The sequence below is a fragment of the Rhipicephalus sanguineus genome, chromosome 6 (assembly GCF_013339695.2).
Source record: "Rhipicephalus sanguineus isolate Rsan-2018 chromosome 6, BIME_Rsan_1.4, whole genome shotgun sequence".
NCBI lineage: Eukaryota > Metazoa > Arthropoda > Arachnida > Ixodida > Ixodidae > Rhipicephalus > Rhipicephalus sanguineus.
The window spans coordinates 33,476,072-33,501,639 of NC_051181.1; the positions used below are offsets into that span (position 1 = coordinate 33,476,072).

Here is a 25,568-nt window from a genome sequence, read left to right on the forward strand (position 1 = left end):
AACATCAGTGTATGTGTTTGAAATCAACTGGAACACACAAGGTACGGTCTGGTCGTTCTCCTGTTAAAGAGATAGTTCAGAAATGTGCAATTCCTTGATGAGAAAGTGGATTGATAAAGTTTCAAATTTCCAGCAGTGCCAACACCATTGTGCCTGTTGTCGACTTTTTTGGTAGGGTAAACACTGTCATCACACAGCTGTAGCTGATACACGAGCAGGGTATCATGCTCCGTGACAACTCATGCAACATTTTAAGGACTCAGAATGTCGTTTTCCACAGCAGGCCTCCATATTATCTCTTTTCTGGGAAAGTACATGAGTGAAGTAGAAAACTGTGCACATTGCTGGAATTATGAAATATTTCCCACTTTCTCAAAAGCAATGGATTGTGGCTCCAACACAAAAAAGTGAGCAATCGGGCCATGACGCGCACGTTGCAGCGCATGCTGAATGCGGTAATATGCAGGAAATGTATGGGAATAGAGACGTCATGACCACGATAGCCCTGCAGAAGCATTACCTACATGACAACAGTTCAATCAAATTTTACACGGGCATGTTCAGAGAAATTTAAAGATTATCCCTTTCCAAGCAAAGACAACAGAATCATTGGTAATTGAATAAAACGAGTATTTACTTCCTTTAAAAAAATTGACAAAACTTAAAGCTTGTCATATAGCTCAAAAATAAATTTTAAAACAATATTCCATGCAATGATTTCACTGACCAGTACTGGCAGTTTTGATAAGCAAAAGTTTCAATAGCAAGAGATCTCAATTATTAAAACTACTGCAAAAAAGTCACAAGCTCCTTTGAATATAAAAACTAAGCCAATAACCACAAAGTGGAATGACCTGTGAGAACATGTTGAAATCGGCAGAGACAGTATGGCTTGTATTAAAATGTCACAAGAAAATGAGCAAGAAATTGAAATGAAATACTAGTACCGCCATAGTATTCGTTTCTGTATAATGTAAAACAAATAACTACTCGTTACCATATGAAAATATAACTTTATGGCTTAAGCTCGAGTTAATCACAGGTGGCGACATACTTTAAGCAGAAGCTAAGGCCTATTTTCTAGGCTTTCTTGAAAATGTTCAGGAGCTTTACTACTTGTGTCCTCGGAGTCATTACCCACTGGCCAAGAAGGAGCCATTCAACAGCGACGAGAACGTTGAACGCCTTGTGATGGCAGTCGATATTTAACAGCCAATGTGCTGCCATGAGTGCAGCTACTCATTCTTCGGCATTGGACCCACTGAAGAGCAGTTCTTTGTCCACATGGAGGAAAAGCTTGCTTGCATAGGGAAGATCGGGGCCATCGTACACAATGCAAGGTGTTATTGGAACGCTCGCTCCCTGCATGATAAAAATAAAAATATCATTGTCTGGAAAGCGCTACGCAGACTTCAATTATTTGTTTCAGTAAATAACAGTTTCTGTACCGTGTACTATCGTGAGTAATATGAGCTCGAACATGAGAGCACGTGGAAAATAGCCTTAAAACTGAGATAGGGTGATACGTGGATGGCGCTGCCGAAACTGGAGGGGAGAGGGGGGGCGCTGTTCCGCTGACTGTTGGTACTCCCGCCACGCTAGCGTTGCTGCGAGATGTCGGCTGATTGCGTGCCAATAACCGCTAGCAATGATAACAAAATAAATAAATGAGGCGCAGCAAAATCCTCAGCCGACACCACCGAGATACCGATGCGCAAGCATGGCCTGCGCATCGTGGCAGGCTACGTCACAGCCGATATCTCAGCAGCTACCTAGTCTGCGCAAAAAGACGAAGACACGAGAAGGAGGACTACACAGGACAGGCGCTGGACTAACAACTGTTGGGTTTATTGAGCAGAAAAGAATCAATACACGTAATCCGACTGCGTGCGCATCATCGTATTACAGATAATTGTCACTTTTTTCAAGCAGGTTGTGGAAAGAAATATATTGGACAGACGGGTGCCTGCCTTAACGAGAGACTACGCCAGCACAATAACACTTTAAAAGGCACACCTACTTCACATTTATCTGCTCATTGTCGTTCTTGTAGGTGTAAACCGTTGTTTAATCGCACGCATATCATCTTCAGGCACGTTGACCAAAGGTCTCGTGAAATCACAGAAGCCTTTCACATTAAGTACAACAATGATGTTTGCATTTCCACCCCATCTATCTGTCTGCATGACTGCGAATTTAGCCTGCTTGAAAAAAGTGACAATTATCTGTAATACGATGATGCGCACGCAGTCGGATTACGTGTATTTATTCTTTTCTGCTCAATAAACCCAACAGTTGTTAGTCCAGCGCCTGTCCTGTGTAGTCCTCCTTCTCGTGTCTTCGTCTTTTTGCGCTGTTTAAACAATGAAGTTAAACCAACTAGCCCAATTTTACACACTGTTACCTAGTCTGATGTGGCTGTTCGCGTTGATGGGAATTCATATCACCGCTAGCGGCCACTGACACTCTCTAAGATGCTGTTTCGCATCAACAATATCGAAGCGGGAGGGTCAACAGCTAGTGGAAGCGCGGCGCCCTTTCCGCTTTGTTTCCAACAGCCGCCGCTGCGAATCAGCCGACGTAAGGTTCAAGGCTGTTCGCCACGCGCTCGCGTGTTCGAGCTCATATTGTTCACGATAGTACCATCCAAAAATGAAGCTCATAACATGGCCCATATGGAACTGGAGAGAACTAACAGCTTTTCTACGTGCAATTAGCTTGTTTGGGAAAGAAAAAGTACTATTTGACAAATATCATCCGCATTTTTAAAGAAAAAGGAGCATTCTTTAGTGGCATGAAGGATTCCTGCACAGCGATAAAAAGCATATAAAACAAAACTCTGCACAAGGACTTCTCTTCAAGGCTGCAAGTAGCAGCCTTGAATGTCTTTTAAATCTTATAATCAAATGTCTTATAAATCATTAGGCTTGTCTTTCACCAAATAATATCATTGGAGGTGGTCGTACAAACTGCGTTTTTTAATGTTTGCACACGTAAAAGTATTTAGCGAAGTTACAACGCCAAAGCGAGGCGAGGCACATATAACTCTTAAGAACCACAACAAAATAATGAAAGCTAGACATAATGGAAACAAATAGAATAAAATAAATTGTGCTCGAACGCGGGCACTCAGGCGTACGCACGAAGGGGGGGGGGGGGGCGCACCCCCCTAGTCAATTCAGACAGAGGGGGGGCGCAAAGTCTGCCCCCATACTTTGACTTTTTAGTAAGGCGGGGGGAGGGGGGCAGCGATTAACCTTCCTACTTCCCTCCCCCCTGATGGGGAACCCTGCGCACGTCTAAGTGCACACTGATGCTCGAACTAGCGCTTGCACAGTTCAGGTAGTTAAGGCGATTCGGCCACACACAGACATGAAAAATTCATTCGAACACAAGTCAAGTTTAACGAACGGCTCCCCGTGCACGGGTGCCGGCATTATCAGGAAACCTATGTCACGGATGAATTAAAACGTCGGTACGTATTTAACGAAACGGAATGTATTAGCACTTAGGCGAGCTTCGCGCGGCGTACCTAAAACGAAGCAACATGCTGCGTTAAAATGACCCACACGCATCAAACCGAGCATCACGGTAGTTTTAGCGCACAAAACGAACACGGATGGAAAAGAACGACGCGGACACCACGTCGTTGTTTTCTGACCTGTTTTTTTTTTTTTCTTGTGCGAAAAAAATGCACTTGAATTACCAACAGGCCGAAGCATACGCGCCTTAGACACGCTTGACGCTTAGAGGTAACAGGCGCCGTCACAACCCAACTATTCTTAAATCAAAATAGTGGTTCATCGAGGGCGGGGCCCCCTTCCAACACCACCGCCGACAGGAGGGCACCGCCACAACTGCGTTCAAATCCCCCTCCGAATCACAGCCGCGCATGCGCACACTGCTTTCAACGCCAAACAAAGCAAAGCTTGCCCGCGCCTAATGTCACACAACTTTGCCTTCATCCCGATGAAACAATACACTCACATATGCTCGCTACGTTAACAAATGCTCACCGATCGTCAACCAGTTAAGAAAAGCTTAGTTAACGGCATTAGATCGCGCTCTCGGAGTTAACAAAGCGCTGGCCGTAGCAACGTGATAGTGGTACATACCGTTTCAGTTCGAGTGCTCCACGATATGAAGCTGCAGGTCTTCCTTTTAGTATAGTGCATCTTCGTAATAAGCAGCACTGGCAGAAGGTAAAGGACGGGCACACAGCGCACGCACACTTCAAACAACCGAAACACACCGATTGCAAAACTCGACCGATCGGGAGGCGATGCACAACACACGCAGAAAACGATGGAGTCCGGCGGCGTGTCTGAGCGCGTTGCTTAGGTCACGTGGTGATAGAGCTGTTCCGCGCGCTGCGCACGCGCGGCGGCTGCGCCGGCAGAGGAGGTGGCGCCAGTGGCGCCCCGGCCGTACCCGGCCGTTGTTGGGTCGCGTGGGCGCAGCTTTCTTTCTGCGGCAGTGTTATGTTTTGTTATGCTTTACACAGTGTATTCGAATCGCAGTAAGCATTGCGACGACACAGTAAGGGCTGCTTGACTACAAGCAGGGCTACCGGAGGGGAGGCCCTCACAAAGCGGCAATATATATGTATATATATATAATCTCAAAAAGATCGCCTAGCAACGATCTTTTCGCCGCTAAACTGGTGCTGCTGTGGTCTCAGCGGCTCTGCTACGCGCAGATCGTGGCTTGTTGGAACGCGGTGCGAGCTGTCATAGCGAAGAATAAACGCAGGATTTCTCGATATATCGGTCAAGATCCACTTTCGCGGTCGTATTATCCAGTTTTGGCAAAAATGTGATGGTATTAAACTCATGAAAATGCATTATTTTCAAGGGATGTTGGCAGGAAATAAAAACGAAAACGTATTAGGCTAAAAAACGTATTATGCAGAATCGCGTCAACGAGATTTCACTGTATATGTATGCTATAGATTAAGCGTTAGGAGAGGTGTTTGCGATGATCACAGAGCAGTGAAGCCAACTGTCTCTAAACTGAACAAATGCTTATGAATGCTAAACAAATACATATATTATTCCGAGTGTATTTCGTGCATTCATTCAACGTGTTAATCCAATCAAGCAATAAATGAAATTATTTTGGAAATGATTTCTCAAAAGTAAATCTGGATGTAAAGGCTTAAATATATGTGAGCTCAAAATAAGTAACATCAGTTGACTCACTGCATTCAGAACCTCAGGCACGACAATGCTATATTTTATTTTCACTACCACTTGCCTAATAAAGTAGGCAAAATACATGCGTCTTTGCAATTACAACAGACTTGTGATGCACAACTAAAAGAATGAAAATTGAGTGGCAAGCTTAGCAGACCAAGGTGAACCATTAATGATTCACGAGCAGGTAGCTTCACACTCAGGTGCCTCGTGAAACAGTATCCTGTGCCAAGACGCTCTGTCGAACAGGGTGGTGACCCGTGATTTCAGGAGGCGTTGCCCGTGGTGTTCAATGTCTCAGTTAATTGCATTCAGCAGTACAACGATACCTGTTTACACCTATGGGTGTTTAACAGAACATACACCCATTGTACACCCAAAAATGAAAAAAGGGTGTGCGAAGAAGACATTACACCCTTTCTGATAATATTGACAGGAAAAGGGTGTACGATAGGTGTTTTATCGCAAATACACCTATAAGGGTGTGAAACGGTTTGCAGTGTATCTGGCATGCTACTGCGCATTGCAAGTACGCAGCATAAAGCACCGCATGCTGCGTGCACCGCAAGAGTGGTCATTGAAGGCGTTGTATACGTTGTCTAACTTTTCGTGCTGTCTTCATGCTACCATGAAATCATCCCCGGTTGAGACTTCTTGTCGCAACATCGTGCCATCATAGACTGTGCCCGAGCCGAAGTGGTGCTTTTCCCATTCTCTGGATCCGTACTGCCCGACCCTTCTGCAACTAAAGCCGCGAAGCTCACTGTTGTATCGAACACAGAAGTACCGCCTGAACTGTCGGTCCTTGTGCCCGTATCTTGCTCCGCCGCGACAGACGCCACCGTACTTTCTACACCGTCGCCTATTTTTCTGCGTCGGAAGGCTCTACCTCTCCCGTTTGCTGTTCTCGCCACTGCATCCGGATTACCATCTATGCTTGTCTGCAATCCGTTTAAGCACCCCGTAACCTTACTGCGCGGAGAATCACTCGGTCGTGTTCAGCCCATTGACCCAATTCACATTCTTGAGACTTCCGACGACGTGCCCTGTTATCAGCTCGACGCCCTTACTTCCTCCGAGCATTGCACCTCACCATCACTGTCTTCGCCGTCGTCTGACGTTCATGAAGCCGCCTTTGACACCGATCTGCCGAATCCATACCGCCGCCAAGTCCTCGCCCTTCTTCAGATTCTTCGGGCATCGTTTGATTGCGACCAACCATCCTTGGGACGTGCGGCGAGCATCACTCACAGCATCCACATTGGTTCCCACCCTCCATTACGCCAGGGCCCATACGAGATGTCGTATGGGCGCATCACTGTGCATCAGTGTACCAGATGTCGTACCCCGCACCTCCACCAGATGTTGTACGACGATTTATTATCAGACAGCGACGTCTTAAACAGTCGAGGTAGCACCGGCAGAATACGAAGGTAGATCTCTCGCACAGCAACAACAGACGCGGAAGCACTTCTTTCTCTTCCTCACTACATATGGAATTTTACGTCCCAAAACCACGATATGATTACAAGGGACGCCGTAGCGGATGGCTTCGGAAGTTGTATCTATCTGGTGTCCTTTAACATGCACCTAAATCTAAGTACAGCCTCAAGCATTTCGCCTCCACCGAAATGCGGCCGCCACGGTCGGAATTCGATCCCGTGACCTTCCGGTTAATAACCGAGTACCGTACCAACTCGACCACCGCGGCAGGTCTTTCTATGATTATAAAGTCGATGCTGGTAGGTTGGACGGAAGGCGTTTAATGCAGAAATCAGGAGTTTTCATTGCTTCTAAGGTTTCTCCGACTCTTAGTGCTTTATACCTTCGCAAGATTGAGAAACGTTTAGATGATGCCCTAAGTAATTCTATTACAAAGTTTTTTCGTTACGTGAACAATTACGTCATTTTATTTGGAGTGGTGATGACCGTGAAATCGCGATTACATCTGCGAGCTAACAATTAATTTGAATTAAATGCAGGAGGGCTTAACTTTACTAAAGAATTGCCTCAGAATGACGGAATAGAATTTCTAGACATTTGCTTAACGTTTCAGAAGAACCACGTATGCTGGCAGTGTTCTTCGAGACCTTCAAATCCACAGTTAAATTTCTCGTGGAAACATTCTAGGACTGTAAGAAACGGTATAGCCATGTCATGCCTTAGGTCTTTCCTCACCAAATGGTGTGAGCAAAAAATGAGTTTCAGCTTTAAAGAACAAGTTGCGTGTCTTTTAGCTGTAGTTTATCCTTGCGCTGCGGTGTCCAATGCCGCTGAACGTTTAAGGAAGTCCGTTTTGTTACGTCTGAGCATGGTTGCAGAACGCATCAGTAACATGCGTGTCGCAGGTATTTCCTACATTCATTGCACATCTCACAGGCTAAAAAAGAGGGGAGAGGGTAGGTACAGCGTTAATGTGTCTTGCGGCTGCCAATAGGCTAGGTAAGAGATGTACCACTGTGCAGACAAAGAATGAGTGGGTAATAAACAAGAAGCGGATTGACAATTGTTCCGTAAAACATGTCAACCAAATTTACCGATTGCCGTATAGGTGTGGTGTATATGATTCCGTTTAGCTGCGGCCGCTTCTAGGTAGGACAGGTGGGTCACTCTGTTAACTAGAGATTGATGGAACACAAGCGATCGCTAACCGGAGGTTCACGATCTAATCTATCTTTACTTTATCGAGAGTATAAGTGCACGCGAAAATTCTATGAATGCGCAGTATTGTACAGGCACAGGAATGAAGAAACGCGTCTAATGGTTGAGGCTTGGCATATCAATAATAGTAGTAGCGCTGCGTGAGCCAAACGTCAATTAACTTGCATACAGAAGTAATCAAGTGCCCGAACGGTAATCTCACACGTAGACCACCACGCGTGCCGGATGGAGCGGCATCGCCTCTCGCCTAGGGATGCGCAAATAATTTCTCGCGCCTGCCTTCTTTTCAGCCGCTGGGCACCTTTTTACTCGTTAGTCGGCGCTTGCGGTGTCTTGACTTCTCTGTTGTGCCCGTGTTTGCACGTCCTGTATTTTCAACATGAATGCTAAGCACTGTATGAAATTTTAATCTTTCCCCAACGTGCGCAGATCCCAGTCCACAGCACTCCACTTTTTACCATTGGTGTAGCCGGAAGTGATGGGGGATGGGGTTCCCGCGATAGTTTTGAATCTTGCATGCGTCCACGCACACATACAAACTCACGCACGATCGTACATTAACTACGGCTAAACCGCCCCCGCAAAAAAAAAAATTCTTCCGGCTACGTCACTGGTTTCTGCAATGATACGAGGATCACGCAAGCACAAGCTACTTGGTGTCTCGCATTAAAGGGACTGTCTACTGTCCTTCATCGCTTTTCTGTTTTGTACCGCAATAGAAAGCGTACCGTCTGAAGTGTCCAACCATGCAGCGGTTTCTCTGAAAAGTGAGTAGAAATTTTTAAAACATAATTTTTCGATCTGCGTTCGGTCTTCTTCCATTGGCGTGAAACGTGCCCACAACACTGATTGGTGGACGTGACGTGATCACGATTGTAGTGCCGGTAAAAATTAAAACCGAAAGCATATTTGATTCCTCAAGGATTACTTTATTTTCGCTGGACAGTATTTAATGAATGTACAGTCGTTTTCAGCGCGCTAGCGGTTAAATGAAGCCTTATTATACGTTACAAAACACTTGTTTTGCTGCAATTGCAGTCTATGCGTTTATTTTAGTACTGCTGTCGCAATCCAAGCCAAGTCGATTCATCAAAAGGAGAAAAAATGCGCGCCTTCACAGCGCAGCACATGTAGCACATGTGAGTCATCCTAACAACAATACAGCGGCACATTACGACCAGCGCAAAGAGCCGCATGGCATAGCGCATGAGTTGAAGCAGAAGAAATCATACAGGAAGGAAATACTAAGGAGAGGCCCTGACGTCACATTCGTGAAGCCTCCGCATCGCGAACGCCCGCATTGCCTCTTAGCGAAGGAGCAGCGAAACATTTCGCGATTTCCGTCGCGTCGTTTGCAAGCGCATCGAGCGAGTCGCGAAACTTTTGCAGCATTTTTTTGTTTGTTTTTCGCCGGGAAAGCGGCGTAGTCGATCCACGCGTGCTGCTGCTTCTGTGTGTTCGTTCGCAATGCCCAGCTGTTGCGTATACCCTGTGCAAATCGCATGCACTGCGGACAGTACACTCTTAAAAAAATGAAGTGACCCTTTCTCCTTTAAGGGAGAAGCGGCGATGTCCCCAATGTTCGTCTTCAAATGGAGAAACCGTTCCTCCCTTTTCAATGGAGAAATCATCAAAATCAAGATGGCTGACGCCAAGCCAGTGAAGCGAGCAATAGATTTAGGCCTAGCGAAGGCATCGATTCTCGACTGATAAAGAGTATGCGGCACTGGCAGTCACAAAAAACGGTCCCGCTGAGCTTAATATCGAACGCTATGACAATAAAATCAAGCAGACAAACCTGTAGTGATGAAAACCTCGCGAAACGGAACGACGGAACTCGTACGTTTCGCTCGGGCAGTCAGACGGCGTTCACTTTAAAAGAGACAGATACTGCAAAGGGGCTCTCACCCGGAGACTGTACGTTAGGCTTGCTGTCTTTATTTGTCGAAGCGTCACACGGTGTAGCGACTTTATCCACGCGTTTGTGCCTCCAAAATGTACGTTCTGTCGCATCTAGAGTGTACTAGATAGGGGTAGTGGGCCGAGGGAGAGCCGGCGGCAATGGCGCGCAGTGAGCCTCAAAGTACGGAAATTCTAACCAGCCGCGTGGCGGCGTTGCTGTGCCTTTCACCTGGCACTGGCGGCGCGCATGCCGGGCGCGGTCAGTTGGAATGTTTGGCGCGCCTCGACATGTTCTACAGAACTTTTTGGCATTATCGCCTTTGCGTGCTGTTTTTTGCGTGAAAGTCTCGCAAGGTGAGCAAACCACGTCACAGAAATTACTGTTTCCCACCTGGTTGCAAGACAGGATACGGTGGTGTGAAAAATGTCCCTAAACTGTCTGTTTGGTGTGCCCGAAGACATCGAGCGTCGTCGAGTGAGGGAGTGGAATCTCCGCCGTGCAGACAAAAGCGACTGACGCTGTCTGCGAACTTCATTTTGAAGCAAAGTATATATTGTGGGACAAAGTACAAAGTATTGAGGGACAAAGTACAAAGCCTGAAGCAAAGTATATTCTTAGGCGTCACACCTAAGAAAATCGATGAGCTGCTCATGCAAGGCAAGTTGGATGAAGCACAGAAATGTTTGGTTTTAACCCCAGCTCCTTGCAGTCACCACTTGTATTTAGTTGTGGAAAAGAGTGACTCACGGCTGGTCTGCTACATGGCGGGTTATGTAGCCACGAAATTTGTTTTGAAGTGTGACTGTTCATCATGCAGGGATCCCCAGTCAAAAAAATTCAAGTGGTCCAATTGGAAAAATACCAATTGGCACTAACTGGTTTTCGACCAATTGGAATTTCGCCACCCATTGGAACGCACCAATTACATCCAATTGGTAAACCAGTTCATATCCAATCGGTAAACCATTTGGGTAAAGCTAGTGGTAATTGGTTGACCAGTTGACATAGACGGGTCCAATTGGTCAACCACTTGAACACGCATGGTCATCCAATTGAAGCTAACTGGTGCCCAAATGGGTAACCAGTTAAAGTGAATTGGTGTTCAACTGGTAATCCAGTTAATCGTAACTGGTCACCCAATTGAAACTAGGTGGTGTTTAATTGGTTAACCAATTGAATAGATGTGGTAATCCAACTGAAGCTAACCGGTGTCCAAATGGGTAACCAGTTAAAGTGAACTGGTGTTCAACAGGCAATCCAGTTAATAGTAAATGGTCACCCAATTGAAACTAGGTGGTGTTTAATTGGTCAACCACTTCAACACGCATGGTCATCCAATTGAAGCTAACTGGTGCCCAAATGGGTAACCAGTTAAACTGAATTGGTGTTCAACTGGTAATCCAGTTAATCGTAACTGGTCACCCAATTGAAACTAGGTGGTGTTTAATTGGTTAACCAATTGAATAGATGTGGTAATCCAATTGAAGCTAACCGGTGTCCAAATGGGTAACCAGTTAAAGTGAACTGGTGTTCAACAGGCAATCCAGTTAATAGTAAATGGTCACCCAATTGAAACTAGGTGGTGTTCAACACGAAGAGCCTTTATTACACAACAGTTGTTCGGTGAAAACACCTCATACAGAGGGGGCTTCATAGTACAGCTATACAATTCCTGCTACCAAGGGTATTCGTTGTCAAACTGTTGCCCGTTCTGCTTCAGCTTCAGGAGACAAGGTCGCGGATATATTCTCGTTGCTTAGGGTTCTTTCTTTGTTCCGCGTTGCGTCAGCAATGAGACATGCTGCGTGAAAGAAAAATATGACAAGACTGTGAGGAAAATGAGCTACATGGCTGTAGCACAGAGGTTAACACATTTGTCTAAAATGCTGTAACAGCACGCTCCAGCACGAGCAGTTTGAGATAGCCCACGCTCGAGCATTCACCCTAAGCAGTCATGCATGCAAACGTCGTCAGTACAGTCCAAAGCGTGCCGTTCGAGTGTTCTAGACAAGTGTGTTCACCTCTGCACGAAGGATGAAAATGTTCAATAAGTTGGTATGCTGGGCCAGTTGGTGCAATATATTGTAGATTGTATGAGCAGAAAACAGCAGGAATAGAAGGAAAGAACTTGACAGGACAGACGCTCAACTTCGAACTGCAGTTTATTGGAAATTTTTCTCACAAGTGCAGCCACCTTACCACAAGAAAGACAAGGCCAACAGGAAAGTTACTTATCCGAACTGCCACCCTTTATCTATTTAGAAAGCCTATTTCTTTATCATTCAGCGCTACGAAGGGAACACTGATGCACGTGGTTGAGTATGCTTTAATCTGTACAGCTTCCGTGATCTCTGTGGTCAGTCTGTGTTTTGATTTGCTAAGAACATTAGTGCTCGTAAACTGCGGATTGCACCCGCAATCTCTCTCAAGAGACAGGTGCGTGCCACCTGCGAGAACCTTCCATGACGATGCATGTTCTCCGAGTCTGTCATTTAGACATCGGCCCGTCTGGCTGATGTACACTTTTCTGCAGCTCAACGGAACTCTGTACATGACCTCATCGGCACAGGGAAGAAAGGGCATGGCATGTGTTTTTGTGCAACCTTTCTGGTTCACTTTTCCCTTCCCATGATATTTAACCATGGAGCACAGCTTGGCCAGTTTGCAAGGGGCTGTGAGCACGACGTCAACCCCATGCTTGCGACCAATCTTCTTCAAATTGTGCGACACAGAATGCACATACGGCATGACCACAATCTTTTGTTTTCCTTTTATCCTTGTTGTTGGTAGCATTTGTCCTCTTTAGCTCCTTTAACAACGTGCCACCCACTGCAACTAGCAGACTGTCAGGGTAACCCGAGCTGAGCAGGCGACTCGCTTGCAGAAACTATACTTTATGTTATGCAGACAAGGCTTCTTCAACGACAAACTAAGGCAATTGCTCTTTTTTTTTACAAGCTTACTGTGAGATGAATCATAAGGTGAAAGACCCTTCTTAGACCGCAGCGAAAATTCCCAGCAAACATGGTCAACTCAATTAAAAACCTCGGTAACATCTAAAAACTGCAAATCATCATTGGCTGGTTGTTCATGAGTGAATGATAATGAACTTTAATCGAGTTGACCATGTTTGCTAGGAATTTTCGCCACGGTCTAAGAAGGGTCTGTTACCTTATGATTCATCTCACAGTAAGCTCGTAAAAAATAAATAGCAACTGCTATTTCCTGCCTTAGTTCATTGCTGAAGAAATCTTGTCTCCATAACATAGAGCATAGCTTCCGCAAGCAAGTCACCTGCTCAGCTCGGGTTACCCTGACAGTCTGCTAGTTGCAGTGGGTGGCACGTTGTTAAGAAAGTTAAAGAGGACAAATGCTAACAACACCCAGGATAAAAAGAAAACAGAAAATATTGTGGTCATGTTGTATGTGCATTCTGTGTGGCACAATTTGAAGAAGATTGGTCGCAAGCACGGGGTTGACGTCGTGCTCACAGCCCCCTGCAAATTGGCCAAGCTATGCTCCATGGTTAAAAATCATGGGAAGGGAAATGTGAACCAGAAAAGTTGCACAAAAACACGTGCCATGCACTTTGTTCCCTGTACCGATGAGGTCGTGTACAGTTTCATTGAGCTGCGGAAAAGTGTACATCGCCCAGACGGGCCGATGTCTAAATGACAGACTCAGAGAACATGCATCGTCATGGAAGGTTCTCGCAGGTGGCACGCACCTCACTCTGCACTGCGGAGATTGCGGGTACAATCGGCAGTTTACGAGCACTAATGTTCTTAGCAAATCAAAACACAGACTGACCACCGAGATCACGGAAGCTGTACAGATTAAAGCAAACTCAACCCCGTGCATCAGTGTTCCCTCGGTAGCGCTGAATGATAAAGAAATAGGCTTTTTAAATAGTTAACGGGCGGCAGTTCGGATAAGTAAGCTTCCTGTTGGCCTTGTCTCGCTTGTGATAAGGTGGCTGCACATGCGCGATTCCGTGCTCTCCGTGAGAAAAATTTCCAATAAACTGCAGTAGTAAGTTGAGCGTCTGTCCTGTCAAGATCTTTTCTTCTATTCCTGCTGTTTTCCGCTCATACAATCTACAAGATGAAAATGTTAGCGATGTAACAAGACTTACCGCGTACAGTAGCTCCCACACGTCATGCTTGCTGCGCCCGTCACCGTGTCCACTGCAGTTGGCTGCAGTCGCGAGCCAACACTAGTTAGGGTAAAGAACGAAATGTGCGAAAGCTGCTAATAATTGAACAATTGCAGAAGTTCAAAAGTAAAATACTTACCTCGAATGTGGCTGAATCCACGGACTGTGCCAACATGAATATTTCAAAGACGCCGGATATAAAATACGCCGGTGACCTGTGGCATGATGCGTCTGATGCGTCCACAAAAAAGCGCGGTCCGATCGGCGATCGCGATGACTATGCTGATGGCACTTGCCGCAACGCACGCACTTCTGAGAAAACTAAATTTTAATATTCTCGCTTGTGTCAACAAACAGTACAAAATTTTGTAAGCAAGAATTGTTTTTTTTTATTTTAGAGCGTATTTTTACCTTATCTTACCTCTTCAAGTGCAACTTTTTTGGAAGGGTTGTTAGTACGAAACCAATGTTTGTTCAGCCGTTTCCTGTCCGTGTTTAGAGTGCCTCGATGCTCGCGCCCCCGCTGAGCGCGCGGGCATCAAGGCATCCTATCCGTGTTCTCGTGTCAGCGAAGTGCGGCGGCTGTTCGCAAACTTCGCATCGGTTGTAAAGTGGCTAGGATTGCAGGTATATTCAATTGGTTGACCAATTGAGTAGATGTGATCATCCAGTTGAAGCTAATGGGTTCCCAAATGGTTAACCAGTTGATCACAAATGGTCATCCAATTAAAGCTAACTGGTGCTTAACTGGTGAGCCAGTTCAATCAAACTGTCTGTCAACTGGTTATCCAGCTGAATGCATATGGTCATCCAATATATATATATATATATATATATATATATATATATATATATATATATATATATATATATATATATATATATAAGAGCATGACCTACCTTTTTTAGGGTTGCCATGTTAGTTAGAAACATATTGCAACTAAGTATTTCAAACAATGGGTCTACTACGATTGTATAGTGCTTTTCCAATTCGAATGTGCACATCCAATTGGACCAACAAGCATTCCAATTGGGAGGCCAATTGGAACGCACTGTTCCAATGGTTTTCCAATTGGAATTTCTGACACCAATTGGACTAAGAAGCATTCCACTTGGGAGACCAATTGGCAAACGGTGGACCAATTGGAATGACCACTTGGAACTGTGAGGTCCAATTGGTCCTCCCTGTTGAAGTGCAGCATTCCAATTGGTTTCCAATTCATTCCATTTGGGACCAATTGCTGGGAACTGGTATGACCAGTTGGACCCATTCACTTTTTTTGACTGGGTCTTCATCCAAATCCAAGTGAGGTAGCGGAGAATCGGCTGCCGTCAGGGTTCACAGAGCAGTGTGACCGGGGCGGTCTTCTATATCTATCAAAGGACCTTCACACCTCCATCTCTACAGTTGAGGACCTATTCACAGAATGTTCTAGCGTGAACAGGCTTCAAAGAAACAGCATATCTGATGTTGTGGCCCTTGTAAGCAAGAAATTTCTTCCTTGCAACATCGTGGGCTGTACATTTCACAGTGAGGAGAGTGTCAAAGTTGTTTCTTTTAACCGCGGAGCTGTTTAAGCTAGCCGTAATTTGTGTGTTCGGCCTGCCAGAAAAACTATCATGCCAAAAAATGGGTATGTGCCACAGAAATTGGGTAAATCCCACTACTTGAACACATGTAGCATTCTTGAACGCGTAGCAGGGCTGCGTGAAAAAACACAGACGAAGGGAAGTACACAGGACGGGCGCCCAGTTTCGCTGTTTCCAGCCTTGCGTGGCTTAGTGCAAGCTTCGCCCATTTTTTTTAATGTTCTTACGCGCCTGCACCTTTTGGTTAAAGGCCTCAACAGTGCTAACAGCACTAAGCGTCAGAGAGCCAAGCACATTAAACTGAGCAGGACTACTTAGATGAAAAGTGTGCGCAAATTCATGAGCCTTCAACTCGCTCACGCACGTTTGCTGCCGATGTATCCTGTTGTGAATAAAATGTTCCTGCTTGTTTTCAAATGCAATAAACAGTTTTGGCAGACTGATTTGTTGATAAAGTACGCGGATTTACTTTAAAAACTGGATAAGAGCGGGGGTGCACGAACAGGTTCGCAGGCGGCCAGCCCAGCGCACTCGCAGCGCCCAGGTGAAAGTCGCAGTGGCGCCATCTTCCGTCGTCGATGCAAATGGCCTCACCGGAGAGCTCGCCCTCGTCCCACTACCCCTATTTAGTACACTCTAGTCGCTTCAAAACAATCCCGGCGCAGCAGAGCATAGTTTCGATAGATAGATGTTCAACTTCATATAAGTAGGTGGAGCTATGAGAGCGGCGCAGCCGCGAAGTAGGTGGTAGCTGGCGCCATCTAGAGGGATTAAACAATACTAAAAAAAAAGTTGTTTCTGATTGAGGCGACGTACGTTGATACTGCACACGGCATTCCCGGGGAGGTATGCCCATTCATGTATTACTCAAGGACACCGGAAAGTTGATACGCACACGTTCACTAGGCAGACACATAGTACGCACATTCAATTCAATACATACACAATTCATTCGCATGTATAAAACCTACAACACAAACAATTCACTACAGACGCATATACGTACAGACGTTTACACATACCCCTTTAAGAAGCGCTTGCCCTTATATAGTCACTGAATTACAGTGGACCATGGTGGCACAAAGATTCGTCATTTTTCTTCAACTCTTTACGATTTCATGGCTGCGTCGCAATATACGCCGACATTATTAAATAGTAGCTATGGCTTAGCCAAGCGCACCAGTTAATCTAAAGCCGCATGATAATGAACAATATAATTACAGAGAGTTGATTAAGTTAGTGCGTAAACGACCATATCGAGAACCGTTCATACCATTCCGACGACATTTTGAAGTAGCGCCATCTTCCGACAGCGGCCACAGATGAATTTTCTCTCTCTGATTTCTTTATTTTCAATAGTTACTATGTGAGGGCGCAACATCGGCAACATAGTTTAGAGGTTCAGATTCCGGCCTTCGTCGCGTCGACTTCGTTGAGTGGTTTGGTGTTAACATCTGTTCACATTCTGTTCATGCGTTGACCACAAGTATGACGATGGGCCATGGATTCTTTCAACTGCTAGCCCTTCAGTGACAATGCTTCTGATGCGGTACGGCCGTCACATTTGTGTATACGTATGTTAAAACGCGGGTCGTGCGAAGAAGCAATACAAGATGGCTTCGCACCGGACGGTGGTCTTTCGAGAGTCAGTGGCTCTTGGCGTCGCGGCAGCTCGATTACTTGAGTAGAGAAACTGGCGCTACACCGCGCGAATTATGGAAAGGAACGCTACCCACACTACGTGTTCTGTAATGTTTCAGTACGCTGTACCTACATGCTGCTCTGCTACTGTTACGTCACGGTATTCGCCTGGCGTGTGAAATTGTGGTCATTGTGCGACAACTGTGTAGTTGTCGTTGTGGCGGTGGTTTGTCTTGCGTTAGATTTGGAATACTCTTTTCACAAAGGTGAGTGAAAGTGTTATTGATTGCCCACTGTGCACAGCTGTCATTAGAAGCGCATTTTGTGTTGAGTTTCGCACGCCAAAGCAAAATCCTGAGAACGAGAGATACATACTGCACGCGTGCATAAGTCGGTTCTAATTCTCAGTGATGGCATGCGTATTCCAAAACGCACGTGATTGAGAATTTTGGCTTAATTGACAGAAGTCATTGACTTATTTTTCAAATATGATGCAGGTTAACGTTAAAATGCGGCCACGGCGGCCACATTTGATCGAACCCCAGTTGATCGAAATTAATCCGTAGTCCCACACTACGGCGTGCCTCATAATCATACGGTGGTTTCGACACGTCAAACTCCAGCAATTATATGTTATCGTACTTTCACGCATGCACTGTCCAGTGGTATCACGTTTGCTAAAATGTTGTAAAAATTAACCTTCATGCTTCTTTATATTGCTTGTTGTATTGATAAGTGCTATAAGTGCTATGTAAAACTAGAAACGCGTGCTCTAGCCAAGTATGTTAACGCCGAAAAAAGTTGAATTATTGGTGTACAGTCTAAGGTGTTCATTAAAACAAGACTTTTGTGAAGTGGGTCTTACTGTATATATGACAAGCAGATCGTGCGTAAACGTATACAAACAACACGAGACACACGGAAGTATGCGGCGCATCGCGCACACGCCGAGCCTATAAAAAAAAAGAAAAAAAAACGCCACGCACGTTACTCAACACATAGAACAAAAACAATGAACGTCACTCGTGTGTTGCTCGCATCAATCCTAGGTACAAGTAATTGCACGCGACTGGCCGAGATCGGTAGCACTGGATAGTCTGGTCTGAGGCTGCCGAGTGAGCGCGAAAGGGCAGCCGCTCTACGCAGCACGGAATCATGATTTAACTCGGCGTGCGCATGCGCGCGCGCACAAGTCACGTGGTTGAGGAGAAAGGTTCCTCCCATAGAGTTTCTTACAATAATACCTAGAGGGGAATCTGGCGCTAGTGTCTACGCGGGCTCCTTGAGCGGCGCTTCAACCACCATGGGAATGATGGGAAGTACAGGCTTCGGATTTGCTTTGGATGGATTAGGTTCTTAAGATTCGCGACGCTCGTTTGCCGAGTGTAAAACAAAGCGATATGAAGTTATTTCTAATTCGAACTTGCTTTATTCTTTTGTACGTAAAACTTATTGCAAAAAGTTTGCATGAACGTGGGATAGAACTGAAACCTGGACAAATTCAACCACCAGGGTATGCATTGCTCTGCAATTGTGTTCCAGATTTGGCATCACAATATAATCAATTATTTTCTTTACAACAGTTGAAACAAACGCGCTTGTCTTTCCCTCTAAAGTACGCATTATCTATTTATGGAAATAACAGTACCGTATTGAGTTAGAAACACTTAACGTATCATCTGCTGCGATGACAGATGCGTCTATCCAAGCGGGCTGCCCCCAACGGATCTCTCGTTTTGTTGTGAAGTCGAGTCAGAGGAGCGCGACGGTGCGTCTACTTAGCGTCGCCGTCGTTTTGCAGTCGATTTGAAAGAGTTTTGACAAGTAGCGCGTCTAAAAACACCTGAACTTTATGCAATTTCCTGCACTGGCATGGGACGCTACATCAATGCGCAGCGGTGAGTGCACGACGCTTTGCTAAAACTGTCAAATGCAACCTGTAAAGCTGTAAATTGGCAGCAAACTAAGAAACCTAGCGGTGTTCAGCCTCTTTGAACAACAAAGGCACTGCTTGAGTGCTTTGCAACGCACCACACTGCCCACGCCTCGCGAAGAACGAAACTGAAACTGTGGAAAAAGATCCGTAAACAGTTCGCTAGCTAACGTAGTCCAATCCGAAGCCTGTACTTCCCATCATTCCCATGGTGGTTGAACGATCGCAGCGCCAGTTTCCTCTCTAGGGGGGCGATCGGAGATCTCTGTTCTGCGCCGTTCGTTCGCGTTCGTTCTGATGATCGCACGCGATTGGCTGAAGCCGGACAACTCACGCCACTCTAAGGGGCGTGGCCATTTCTTTTTTTTTCCTTGATGTTTTCTTTTTTGGTGACGTCATGCCGCGTCATAACGAGCATGTCGTCTGCTAAAAGTGAACGGAGAGCGAGCCCATTCGCTCGCGTTCTCTCGCGCGAACAATGGCGTCGCACGGCATGTATTTGGCGGTTGCGGCTGCCGCAACAGCTGATTTTGAGAAAATGGCGCTTGCAACGGTGCTTCCCTGCTACGTTGGCGTTTCTCGAAGCAGATGCAGAATGGTAGGAGGTGCGAAATGCGTTTGAAGAGATGAGCGAGTGTGAATTCCAGCGTCGCTTTCGTTTCTCGAAACGTGCTGTACGTTGGTTGTGCGACGAACTCGACCCCGTCATCGGGTGCCAACAAACCAGTGGGATTTAAACAGAGCGGAAGGTGTTGTGCGCGCTGAGATTTTTTTGCGATCGGATGCTTCCAGCGAGCTGTCGGCAGCGAGGAATTCATCGGCCTGTCGCAGTCGTCCGTCAGGAACACGCCATTACTGTCGTTCGCGGGCAAAAACGGTGGGTGGCCTTTCCGGAGACCACAGAATCGAAGAGCGAACAAAGGCGGCGTTCGCGCGGCTCGGGCGGATTCCCGTTGTGGTCGGGTGCGTGGATGGTACGCTCATCGCCATCCAGAAGTCCCATGGTCTGAGCTCCGCGGACACGACGCATTACATGTCGCGGAAGGGAGTCTACGCATTGAACACCGTGATCGTGAGTATTATTCATGCATTGTATGCGTAGCGAATTGTTTCATTTATATATCGCTTAAACTTTCCGCTTTACTAAGGCTGTTGAGCGGTATTTTCGATCCATCCAGAACGGGAATTGGTTCGTTTCAGGGCACTTTGCTTAGGATAAGCAATGAAATCATGCGACGTGGAGTACATTTTGGTTCAGCGGCCTGCACAGTGCGTAATATTACCGTTGCTCGTTCGCCATGTGTACCCGAAGCTTGAGTCTCGATTTGTATTTGTTGAGATTAACGCTGCCAGAATGTGCCGTAGTATGTCCTTATTGTTCATTGTCGTGATGGACGTTACATGGATCGATACATGGATGGATGAATAAACTTTATTTCGGTCCCTCGGAACGCGCCCTAGCATGTACATACATTAAATACGCACTGTTTCATAACCCTTTTTTCAGTCGCAAGTTTTTCGTGTTGTAGATATTTTGTGATACATTGCCTTAAACATACAGCAGTAATTTGGTTAAAAGGCTTTGGTGGCTGGAAGATGGGTTGTTCCAAGCAGTAAACATGCAGACTACCCTTTGACACTGCATTGTCCGCGTGTTAGAACTTATGGTACAAGTCCTACCTTGTCGATGATTTGTTCATAGCTATGGTTCAACAGTCAGTAACAGTGCAGACAGATGTAGTTACATTAACATAATACCCAACATTGTACCCAAGGTCTTTTATGGGTACAATTTTGACTGAATTGAATTCTGCAGACATGTGATGCCGACATCTGGATGTCAGTCCATGTTTCCTGGGGTCATGTCATGACTCGTGGGTATGGCGGGGGAGCCCTCTCCGTCAGCACCTGAAAGCAAAACTTCGGCTTGCTTGGTAAGTGCTGTCAATGCTTGCCACATTCAAGACGTTATCACTACAGCTGTCATGCCGCCCTCGTGCAGGAGACTCCAGCTATACATTAGAACCGTGGCTCCTGACACCAGTGCCCGGACGACCAGCTCGTGGCACCCCTGATAACCACTACAACAAGGCCCACACCGCCTTGCGCAATGTTGTGGAGTGGTGCATCGCTGTAAGCTTGTGCAGAGCTGCACAAGCATCATCGCTGCTTGTGCAGCTCTGCACGACATTGCGTTGGCGGCACATGAGCCTGTTCTCGAAAGGGACGATGACGACACCGACGATGCTGAGCTGCTGCCAGCAGCAGCTGCGCTACCACCACCACAACGGGAGCCAGCAGCAGCGCAACCGTGTAGTGAACCTGTTTCGAGAACCACAGGGCCTGCATGCTTGAGCACCTGCGCAGAGTACGCCGCCGGCTGCAACGACCTCAGCAGCATTGTGTGGTGCGTGTTTGTTTTTGTTCATTGTGTTTGTCACTGACATGAACAAAAGGCAGTTTTTTTTACTACACTTCAAATGTTTGCTACACATATCAACGAAACGGCGTTCTCCTATCAATGAATAACCCCCTTGAATAGGTTGGCAAAAAAATGTGAAGTTCACCCTGACTCACTCGTGAAATATATTTTGCTCTTGGGGCTCACTCGAACTCAGACTCACCAAAATTTTCCTCAGGCGGATTCACTCGGACTCAGGCTCACTAAAATGTTTTCACCCGGACTCAAACTCACCAAAGTATTACTCACCTGGACTCGCAGCTCGATCTGAATCTGAGTGAATCGACTCATGAGTGAGTTTGCCGACCTATGCCCCTTGTCACACAATGCCATGCTGATGAAATACTTCGACCAGGTTGTAAAATATGGTGCTTCACACTAAGCACAAGTGAGAGCTCACCTGTGAATGGCACATGGTGCCATTCGGAGCCAAAGTGGTAACCTGAAAAGGCTGTTGAATCAGCACAGCAACATGCGCTAGCTTTAGTGCAACAAGGATCGTGCTTTTAAATGAGGTGAACAACAAGGGTGGTGTAAGAAGTGAAATTTTATTACAAGTATCGCGAGCAATGCACATAAAAAGCAGAGTAAATAAATATCCCTTAAATTTAATGCCAAGGAAAAGAACATAAAAGTAGCGTCCTTTTATAATATACAAATGGAATTGTTACAAAGTGCCTGCTGCTCCTCTGCATCATCATACGCGTCTCGCAGCACAAAAGTCATTGTAGTACATGAAAACAAGGCACAGTCGAACCGGTACTAATCGAACTCGCTAAGAAAATGCAAGTTGTTGGTTGCTGATATTTCTTCCTCTATTATTAATTTCTGTTTGTACCCAATCATGTTGTCTAAACACTTCTAAGCAACAGAACACGTGTTCGTCAACTATATTTTGGTCTTGCAATATTTCCAAATTATTGTGCAACCTAGACCATGCACAAACGCTCTTCTTTTTTTCTAGGATATGTAAAAATCGAGTATTCTACACGTATACACTATAGACATAAAGATACACTACAGTGCACTATGTGCATATACTACAAACTTGCTGAATGCATTAATTCATATGAGATTTTAAAAAATGACATTGCAGGACACGATTTACCACTGAGCTACACTGTGTTATGTACAATGAAACAGCACATCAGTGCCTCTGATATGCAGAAAAAGAAAATCAACTGAAAAAAAATTGCAGGGCACCATTGAAGCAAACCAGCGTATCACAACTCGTGGTGTGAACAAAAATAAATCTACATATATGTACAACTAGTCTTTACAAATCACTGTGCAGGTGGCTTCCGCTGCAGTGAGGGCCCGGGCGAGGGTACCAACGCCTTGCAATTTGTGGACCGCGTCACCGAGAAGTTGAACCTGGCGCAGCTTTCCAATGATGCCTGGCCCTGCCGCCTGGTGTTTGCGGCTAGTAACTCCAGTGCCTCAGCCTGCCGGTTGCCCCCATCTCGCAGCTGCGGCATGAGCTGGAAACCAAGAAATGTGTTGCCATTATCATCTATAAATTTCCTGCTACCGACTCTTTGCTGGAAGCTTCTGTTCGTGAAGACTTTCAGTGTGTGCAACAATTTCGTCTCTGTGGAAAATCCACTGACCTAAAGGCATTCATGAATGGTGCTTAGTTCACCGCACAACCAATGCACTTCGTTTGGACAGACCAAAGCGGTGCCGCAATTCATTTTCGCTCATCTCATCAAACGCATCTCACACCTCTAACCACCTCTGCACGAGAAGCAACCAAGCAGCCCTTTTCAGGGCTACACAATCGTTTGTCTGGCTTTACACGATGACTGACACAATCTCCTTCTGAAACCCTAGCTGCTGCAGTATGCATAACATACAGCAAGCAGGTGTAACACAGGTGCAAACATGTGCATTTGTGTATGATGGCTATGTTAAGTTATATAACGAGCTTGCTTTTTGAACAGTATATTTAGCAATAGCACATTTTCAGTTTCACTTTTGAAGCAAGTGGCAAAATAGGGAAACATTTCAAGATGTTGAACATTCTTCTACTGCAACTTTTTCGCTACATTTCACCATAACTGCAAGGCAGGACACCTGTTTATTCCATCTGACAGTTATGCAAACAACTAGCTCCTGCAACCGTTTGCGAAATTTTTTTTGTGCAACTTTTTGTCTTTATGCCCACAGATGTCATCTCTTCACAAACACATAGCCGCACGCATGAGCATCACCTGTGAGCATGTCATACCATCTACAGCTAATCAAAAACATCAGCGAAACTTACGAGTTGTGGCACGGGGAAGGTCCTGGGCCACATCCTCTTCAGCCACACCAGCAGCAGCTGGAGCAGGGCTCACCTGTTAGTAGTAAGAAGTTTCTTGATTGACACTTGAGTGCAAGATGTGAAAGTTCACCTGCAAGCCGCGGAAGTTGTTCCCGACCAAGAACCTTGGCGGTGCAGGCGACGGAAGTCCCCAGATAGTGCACATGCTTGCAGGCTCTGATCTGGGGGAACCATCTGTAAGCATACGTTAAAAAAAGACTATATCCCAGTCTGGTCCCTACTAATGATAACAGTGCAGCTACACAGAGCTAAAAACAATAATTCGTAGGAATTATTGTGGCGAATGTGCACTAATGCTGGAAGTGGAATAGCAATGTTTTTTTTTTAGAGATGTTTACACAGCGGCATGCTATGACACAGACTTCGGAGAGAGGGTGGAGGGAAGCAAATCTACTGGCTACGCGCCTCACTCGACTCGAAGGTCTGAGAAATGGGTTGGAACACGTAGGGTGCTCTAATGAGCTTCGAAATATAGTTCGCGGCTGTTCTTTCGTCATCACCGCACATGTGGCTGTTTTGCTTTCTGTTCTGAGCGGCACAACGTGTTAGCACCTCAGCCAACGCGGCGGCCGGGTGATTCACTCGATATTGTTTGAAAAAGTAAAACTGACAGCGCGTAATGGCTCGAAGCAAATGAGCACACTAATTCGCAGCATACAAGTAACAATGGTATTCTAAGCCAGTGCTTACCGATTCAGGTCACCCGAACTCTGGGCCTCGCTTACTGTCGACCCGCGCGGTCCCTGTCAAGCACGACGCGGCCGCGGTAACCCGTAACCCACAAGCGGGACGTGTAACCACAGCGGTAACCCACAAGCGGGACGTGTAAGATGACCGACCACAATACAATTGTGCTCGCACTCACCTCTGCTGCTCTCGGAGTTTGGCAAGGCTGTGGTGTTAGGCGTAGGGACTTCGTTCAAAAGCGCTACCAGCTCCTGCCACATGTCGTCCCGGTCCTCCCTCGTGAACGACGGCTCCAGCGGGCACGACAGCGTCGCGATCTGTGGATGCTCTCTCACAAAAGCCAGCAGAAGCTCCTTTTGACGATCAGACACCCGAGAACCAACGCAGACGTCGCGGTGGGACGACATTTTGAAACTGCGTCAGCCGCTACTTTTCTTTTTTTTTTTCGCGTTCGCGACACCATCTAGCGACGACGTCAAAAAAAACTAACATTATTAAATATTATCACTGAAAGCTGTTGCTGTTTGAAAGAGTGTTTGAGCTTGAGAAGCAAAAACAATAATTTTCTGTAAAGTAATTATATTTATTAAAAGGCGAGAAACGCTTCACTGTCCCCGTGCCGACGTCACAGGATGCGCGTCTACTTCCGGAAAGCTCTCCGCTTCACGATTGGCTGTTCTCTTCCTCTTGGCGGTTCTAGGCGGGAGAGCTGCGCCTCCTCTCACTTTTGTGACGTAGGCACCGCAGAACGAACGCGAACGAACAAAGATCTCCGATCGGTACAGTGTTCTAGAAGTTTGTAGTGCGCTCACTGAGCGGTGGAGCGTGACGCACTTCATGTCGCCGCCGACAGGCGGCGCGGCTCGCAGCGTCACCTGAAACTTTCCGGCGGATTGCTGGGCGCGGCTAGCGCGCGTTGCTGTTTTGCGCGCAAGAAAAGACAAAGTTACGGTGCGCAACACACAGAGCTTCTTTTGATGCAACTTTTCTGTGAGTTGTGAAATAAATTACTGTC

At 46.1% G+C, this 25,568-nt stretch overlaps 2 protein-coding genes across 2 annotated transcripts in view; both read right to left on the reverse strand.

The window, feature by feature from the left end:
* The window catches only part of LOC119395686 (uncharacterized), a 299,084-nt gene that overhangs the window by 39,462 nt on the left and 234,054 nt on the right, over positions 1-25,568 (reverse strand). The gene's annotated exons all lie outside the window — the stretch shown is intronic.
* Positions 22,070-24,117, reverse strand: LOC125758947 (uncharacterized). The gene is made up of 4 exons (XM_049416737.1): positions 23,937-24,117; positions 23,807-23,879; positions 22,986-23,021; positions 22,070-22,943 (listed from the first exon to the last, which is right to left on the reverse strand). The coding sequence occupies exons 1-4, from the start codon at positions 24,048-24,050 to the stop codon at positions 22,810-22,812; spliced, it is 357 nt and encodes a 118-aa protein (XP_049272694.1). The 5' UTR covers positions 24,051-24,117; the 3' UTR covers positions 22,070-22,809.